This window comes from Vigna unguiculata, chromosome 3 (genome assembly GCF_037176805.1).
Source record: "Vigna unguiculata cultivar grain cowpea cultivar isolate G323 ecotype 2 chromosome 3, ASM3717680v1, whole genome shotgun sequence".
In the NCBI taxonomy this organism is placed as follows: domain Eukaryota; kingdom Viridiplantae; phylum Streptophyta; class Magnoliopsida; order Fabales; family Fabaceae; genus Vigna; species Vigna unguiculata.
Window position 1 is genome coordinate 46,655,397 of NC_140794.1, and position 7,280 is coordinate 46,662,676.

General features: G+C 31.9%; 2 protein-coding genes and 1 non-coding gene across 3 annotated transcripts; 1 reads left to right on the plus strand and 2 right to left on the minus strand.

Annotated features, from left to right (window-relative positions):
* Positions 1–125: 125 nt before the first annotated feature.
* LOC114176290 (Tetratricopeptide repeat (TPR)-like superfamily protein) lies at positions 126–2,479 on the minus strand. The gene is made up of 4 exons (XM_028061274.2): positions 2,146–2,479; positions 1,819–2,031; positions 1,420–1,575; positions 126–1,317 (listed from the first exon to the last, which is right to left on the minus strand). Exons 1-4 carry the CDS (start codon positions 2,311–2,313, stop codon positions 364–366), a joined length of 1,491 nt encoding a protein of 496 aa, XP_027917075.1. The 5' UTR covers positions 2,314–2,479; the 3' UTR covers positions 126–363.
* A 1,834-nt stretch (positions 2,480–4,313) lies between these two features.
* On the minus strand, positions 4,314–6,443 carry LOC114176753 (uncharacterized). The gene is made up of 3 exons (XM_028061894.2): positions 6,286–6,443; positions 4,902–5,015; positions 4,314–4,710 (listed from the first exon to the last, which is right to left on the minus strand). Exons 1-3 carry the CDS (start codon positions 6,310–6,312, stop codon positions 4,579–4,581), a joined length of 273 nt encoding a protein of 90 aa, XP_027917695.1. The 5' UTR covers positions 6,313–6,443; the 3' UTR covers positions 4,314–4,578.
* TRNAI-AAU (transfer RNA isoleucine (anticodon AAU)) lies at positions 6,439–6,512 on the plus strand. The gene has a single exon. It is a non-coding gene; the product is annotated as a tRNA-Ile (tRNA).
* Positions 6,513–7,280: the final 768 nt, after the last annotated feature.

Sequence of the window (7,280 nt, forward strand, 5' to 3'; positions counted from 1 at the left end):
ACTTAACGCTTTTCAATACATTTTAAAGTCTAGTAAAATTATATAGCACCTAGAATATATGGATCCCATGTTGCAAAATCACAAGTGGATCATTGAAGGCAGAAAAAAAAAAAACAGAAATAACCTTTTACGAATGGAAAAGTGATATAAATTTATTAAGTCAATGATGTGCCTTGTTTACAAGGCAATTAAACAAATAAACAGATAGTAAGAAATGATTCCATGCCGAAAGTCATGAAGCTATTCCTATCCCTCTACAGAAAGATGGATGATGAAGTTAAACAACAAGTGGAGAGCAAGATCATCTCCAACCTAAAAACACTATGTTGATTCATTATTCATTAGACTAAAAATTGTTTCACTTCAGGCTCTAGGACTCAGAGATAGCGTGATATCCTTAAAAACCTTAAGCCTCTTGTCATTGTTATTCCTCTGCAAAATTCTGCTTGTCTCAGTAGTAGCTTTATTATCATTGGAGGGTCCCAAAATTGCAGCAAGAATGGCCTCTTCAAAGTCATCATCATCAGGTAACAGATCTGTTAACTTGTTCTTCTCACCATCCTCTGATGACAGCCTTCTTGTTTTGTTCTCTGGCACTGACACCTCTAATTCCACTTGCAACTTGTTGCTGCTGTTGCTGCTGCTGCTGTCCTTCACATCACTAACTATTCTCATGGATCCTGCAGCTTTTCCAGACCTTGTTCTCTTAAGGGTCTCAGAGAATTGGTTCTCAAATGGTTCTCTCAGCATGGATTTTGATGCATAGAAGGGTGGAGCTGCAACATTCAGTGAGTTCCCCAACATGGTAACACTTTGTTTGTTGGTAGAACTAGTAGTGGTAGCTTTAGGGGGTGGCAGTGCTGTGTGATTTTTGGTGATTATGTTGGAGTTGATGTTCTCATCAGCAAAATCATCTTGAATTCTGGCTGAATTTGTTGCTGCTGGCAAGGTTGTGTGGTGGTCCTTGCAAGGCTGGGGTTGCCATATTGATGAAGAACCTAAAAAGGCCTCAAAGAGCCTGCTTTGTTCAATCCTATCAACTCCCTTATTCATCATCTCAGATTCAAGGTCTTTCAGCATCTGCTGTGCCCTTTCATAGGCTTTCAAGTGAGAATCTGAGCCTCTAGGGCCATCCATAACTGCCGGCTTTACACGGTACAGTGTCTCTTTTGCCTCGCCAATTCTTCCTTGCTTCATCAAACAAATGCCCAGATTGCACATCTTATTGTTGTCAGGAGCAATAGATAGTGCCCGGCGATAAGCCTCTTCTGCTTCAATGTAGTTGTTCTGCTGCATCAGTGCCCATCCCAAGTTTCCCTACATTGAAACAAGTCCAATTCAGTTCCATAAAGTACAAATTCTATTCTATTCTTTCCATAAGTCCATCACCGAAAAGACACAAGTGAAAACTATTCTTACCAGCAATCTCGTGGCTTCTTGTTCCACAGAAACTTGAAACTTCTTCCCTTGAGATCTTGCTGTCTTTGTGCGCTTACCATTGAATGCCAACCCTTGTTGAATTAAGTACAACTTGTGCTTCAAGAGGGCTATTTGGTCATCAAGTCTTCCACATCTCTGTTAAGACAAAGTGAAAATTTTGTTGTTCAGTATTGATAGTCATACAAGTATTAGTTTCTAAGTGATGCATAAGTATTTCTATTCATAATAGTTTCTATAGACAAGCTGGATTACTAAACACAAATTTGATGAAAATGACAGCAACTTAACCAACCAGTCAAATATATTATACACATGACAATCCAATTAAAAGCTTTTACAACAAAAGAACATAAAACTTGGTCGGTGAGGGTGACTTACCTTGTAAAGATCCAAGAGGATGTTATCAAGAGATTCTTGGGCTTGATCGGAACATCTACTTCGAAGAGATTTAATGGCTTCAATGGCTTCTCCAGCCCGATTTTGCTGCTTCATGACAATAGCCATATCTTTCAAAGCACTGTCCACTCTATCTCCCGCATTAATGGCTGCCCAAAACAGCGGAATTGCTTTCTCCGGATCCTTATCCACCAACTGAAACCCACAAAAGAAAAAAAATATAGCTTTTCAACACTTGAACAAAACAAAAAAGAAAACCCAAAAGGGAATGGACGGACCATGTACATTGCAACAACAAAAAAAAGTTACCTGAACATTTTTTGCTCTGACATAAGGAGTGTCGCCAACTGGGACCTTATGAGTGATATGGAAGGACTCAGAGCGCGTTCTGAGAACTGCTCCGAGAGGCTTCGCAGGAGAAGAAGGTGCAGATTTGGAGGGTCTGAAACCCGGAGGAACATTCCACATGTCTTGCATTGTGATGTGAGAAATGATAATAGAAGTTTGAAACTTTGTGGATCCGATGTTTCTTCTGCAAGAGAAGAACAAATCGGACGGTGCTTTGAAAGAGTAAAGAGAAGCTACGGTGAAAGCGAAGAAGATTGAAGAAGAAGATTGAAAGAAATAAGGGAAGGATGTGCTGTGGGGAAGAATGTGACCGTTTTAAATTTCTGAAAAAAAAGTAGCCGTTGAGAGATTGAGAGAAGTAGCCGTTACTTAGGGTGAAATTGGGGTTTTTCTATTTATACATCCCATTTATTAAATTCAACTTTATTCTCTCTCTTTTAAACTATTTCTTACTACCAGATGTAAAAAAAGAAATAATATCCCATGATACTATGTATAAGATAGGATCAGATATACTTTTTAGTTTTAGTTTATGTAATTTTGACCCTAATTTTTTAGGCCTTTTATAATTTAAAAAATCAATTTTAAAATTTTCTAGTATTCAAGGTTAAGAATAATAACGAAACAAATCATAGCTCAGGGCAACATTAATAAGGCAAAAATAGAAAAAGACATCACATTGTTATGTCTATGTGTAACTAAAAACTACTTAGTTGTCTGTATTTCTATCCCAACATGTAATACAAACTAAACTCTGCGCGAAATAGTACAATTATATATATATATATATATATATATATATATTAATATTGACAATAATATAACATAAATATTTAATTAAAAACACACATATAATTCAGGTATACAAATTAAATTAGCTGGGCTAATAAAAAGTTTTATTCATTTTTTCTTTTAAATAAGTTTTATAATTTTAATATAAACGTAGAATTTGTAATAAATAAATAAATGAAACTTTAAAATTTTGTAGATTTTTTTTATGATATATTTTTCTTTAATGGGGTTATTTCATTATTAAAGAATTAAAACTTGAACTACTTAATTAATAGATACAATCACAATCATTCATAAAAATATACTTCTTTTTTCTCTAGTTTAAAAATACTCATTAACTTCCTACTAAAGAAAGACTTATATATATATTTATTTTATTTATATTTGCATTAAAGCCCATAAATATACTAATAAGCTAAAAGGTTTAATAGAAATATTTTATAACTATTTATTTATTTATTCTATATAAAAAATTATTTCAAAAAAATCTACCTTTTCATATTTTATTAGAAAGTGATTTATAAAAAGGATACTTTTTATATTGTTAATACATAATAATTAAACCATTCATTTTTTTCATTGATAACCTTTTAATTTCTATATTATAAAATTTAATTTTTGTTTGTGATTTTATTAATATGCTATTTTTAAATAAATAAAAAAAAATCTCTTTATTCAAAATATAGAAAATGGATATCACTTGTTAGAAATATAAAAAAGAAAAATATTTATTTATAAACTTGATTAAAGATAAGTACCATTATGTTAAAAGAATAAATAAACTTATCCATTTTTAAACTAAAATAGGTATAAATATTGTTTATCATATCGTTCACAGATGCATATTAAAAAAAAATGATTTATCATGTTATACTCTAGCAATCCAGTGCAAAATCATCTAAACCATTTTTGTCTTCTCCTACATAATGACTATCTAAAATGCTTGATTATTAAATACATATTTCAAAATTCAAGAAGGCATAAAACTTGGAAAAAAATTGAAAAAACTAAAAGATACTTCCATAAATTTTAAAAAAAATCAAAAGCATATCTTAACAGTCTCATTCTTCATATTAATCACAGTCTGAATTCAAACTTATAAAATTCAATGATGCTCTTTCTCCCAAAATATCACTAAAGTCATATTTCATCTTCAATGCTCAATTAAGACTGGTCTAATCCTCCCAAAAATAAGGTTTATATCTTGCAGAAAGATATATATATATATATATATATATATATATATATACATATATATATATATATATATATATATATATATATATATATATATATGTGTGTGTGTGAAAGAATAAATTCAACAAGATAAGCTTACATGGAGTGAAGACATGCATCTACTTATTGATAGATATTTTGGTGCAAAGATACAAACTACAATAAAGTAGAATCACTTAAAACGACAATTACTGACTAAAGTAACTAAATTTAAACCATACTACAGCAAACATGAAGTTGAAATGAGTGAACTTGATAATCTATAGCCATTGCATAGATGAGTATAGCATCATAATCATAATATATGGGAGAAGAGAGTGATTTAATCTAGACACCAGATGCCACACAACCCAAACAAAAACATGGTCATAGTGCACGGAAACTGTCTCCTCTGTCAAGTCTTGCTGTTCCTGTGCTTGATGACTCACCCATTGGATCAGGAGATGCTGCATTCTGTGGTGATTCCCTATTTAGAGAAGAAGGCATACCCGATATCTCCTGAAAAATGTTGTGTGATGCCCATAAAAGGTTATATAAAAAGTATGGATCAAACAAAAATAAGGCAAATAACAAAAGGATGCATCTACATGCTGCCGTATGACAAAACATGTAATATAACTGAGAAAATAACATAAATATGTTATGACAAAACATGTAAATGAGAAAATAACATAAATATGTTCTTCTACCTTCATCAGATGAAGTCTTAAATTGAATGGTCGAATCTTGCATCCAATACATGCCAGAGCAAATCTTGAATAATGAAACAGCACATCAGCAGAAGCTTGCTTATTATCTTCTGTCTGAAATAAAGTTCACTTTTTTTTCAAATAAATGATTTGGAGAACATGAGTATATACATAATCCTATCTACATTTAGGGACAAATCTAAGTTCCATCGGAAGGAAACAAAAATGATGTTTTGTCTAAATCACTCAACTGCAGACAAAATTGAATTTAAGAAACCAATGTTAAAACAAGATATTGTATGAAAGATGTGAAATCAAACCACTATCCTCACTGTGTCTCTGATTCATTGTGTATGACAACTATAAATACACAATGAACAAAGAACCATGTATCACATATCATTGATGGCTAGATAAGTGTATTGTCCTGCCTATGCGCATGTTGAGGAAGTCAGTTAAGACAATAGAAGAACCCATCCGTCAAACACAAAATTCCAATCAGTAACAGTCACTGAACTTTTGATAAGTCTCTAAGTGACCATTGGGTGTAGTTACAGACAAGGTGTATGGATTTCTTCACATGAATAGAATCATCAAATATGAAATGAGAAAGCAATGCAAATCTTAATCAGAACAACCAAACAAAAATGACCTCAATTTGTCTTTCAACAGGGAGCACCACTAATTCCTAAAAGTGCAAAACCTTTTGAAAATAATACCACAAGTTGATCTGCCTTCAAATTTGAGTCTATAATAACCTGAATTGAATCCATAACCTTAAATATGAGTCTATAATAACCTGAATTGAATCCTAACCTTAAATATCACATAATTCAAGCAAAACCCTATCATACACATGATGCTGTTTTACATTGAATCTCCCCCCGACACACGTTTGAAAATCCTAAGTTGTTTTTGGATCTTCTAGTCGATGGAATTTTACCCAGGTAAAGATAACAGGATTTTGTACCTTGTTACTAAAATGCATCAACTTAAATTTTCAAAGCAAAATAGCAAAATCCTCACATAGTGATGATTTATCTGTGAGCAAAGGGATGAAAGCTACAACTTTTTCACATAAATCAATAGAATCTGGCCCAAGTAGAGACTTTCCAAGCAGATTTCAACATTAAACAGAGATGTAACCCGTGAGTTAAACAGTACGAGGATACAAGAACAATAAACAAATGAAAACAACAATAATAAAAAAAACAAACTTGATGACACCAACAAGCTCCTTTTAACATCGAAAGGTGAAACTTTACAGATTTTTATCAAAGGGTTTGGAAGATGGGAGAAAATTATTTGGGAGCGTGGTGACAAAAACGATTTAGAGCAGAAAAAAAAAAAATAAAAGGTAACTTTAGTGGAGAAAGGAAATTACCTCGTTATCTTCTTTCGTTTCTTTCATGGTGTATGTCAATCTGACGAAGTGCCCGATCCTCCCTTCTCGCGAGTTTGATTGAAGGCACTGAGGGGACAAAGCGTTGTTCTGCGTAGATCTATCTATAGATATGTAAATGGCAAAATAATAACTGGCCTATTAGCTCAGTTGGTTAGAGCGTCGTGCTAATAACGCGAAGGTCGCAGGTTCGAGACCTGCATAGGCCACCAAATATTTTTGACTTGTGTAAGTGTTCTTTTTTTTTTTTTTACTATATGGGCCAATGTTTTTGATATTTAGTATTATGGGTAAAAACGAGTGAGCAGTCACATTATGAGTACAGTAAATACAGAAACTCTAATTATTTTCAATGTTAATAAATTCAAGTAACTTCCTTGTTAAAGTATGATATATCAAAAAATATTGGTATCATCATTTTTAAACAATTAAAAAAAGATAGTATAAAAGGAATATAATTTTGCAAAATCTTAAATATAGCTTACATTCAAATTTTTATATACATCACTCTATTAAAAATTTAAATGGAAAAATGTAGAAATTTTGAACTCAATATACACAAAGGAGGCAATTATGTGAAATCGTTAAAATGATGAAGAAAAGATAACAACACACTTGTGTACTAAAAGATCTTTATTTTATTGATTGTTCACTGTTGTTTCTCATTTTCATTAAAGTTGATGGGCTGGGATAGATAAGGGTATTCAATTTTGTTTTACCTTTTTTATCCATATTTTTTGTTTTTGTTTTTTTAGTTCTTGATGATGGTGGAATTGAGTGAATTAAGGTTTTCATTTTTTTTATATTTATTCAGTCCTTAGGTTTTGGGTTATATAATATGAGAGAGAGTTTTATTATATAGGAATGTAATTCAGATTTAAAATCTACTCTCTTAGATATTGGATAAATTATTCATCATTCTATTATAAGAGGTGAAATTCATGTCATACATAGACATTAGCCCATGGAGATATTTT

Coding starts and splice junctions, on each gene's coding strand:
- LOC114176290 (XM_028061274.2), bottom strand. CDS start 2,313: ATGCAAGACATGTGGAATGTTCCTCCGGGTTTCAGACCCTCCAAATCT. Junction 2,032..2,145: donor TCAGAGCAAAAAATGTTCAG/GTAACTTTTTTT, acceptor TGTGGGTTTCAG/TTGGTGGATAAGGATCCGGA. Junction 1,318..1,419: donor AAGAAGCCACGAGATTGCTG/GTAAGAATAGTT, acceptor GTTTCAATGTAG/GGAAACTTGGGATGGGCACT.
- LOC114176753 (XM_028061894.2), bottom strand. CDS start 6,312: ATGAAAGAAACGAAAGAAGATAACGAG. Junction 5,016..6,285: donor AAACGAAAGAAGATAACGAG/GTAATTTCCTTT, acceptor ACTTTATTTCAG/ACAGAAGATAATAAGCAAGC. Junction 4,711..4,901: donor TAAGACTTCATCTGATGAAG/GTAGAAGAACAT, acceptor AACATTTTTCAG/GAGATATCGGGTATGCCTTC.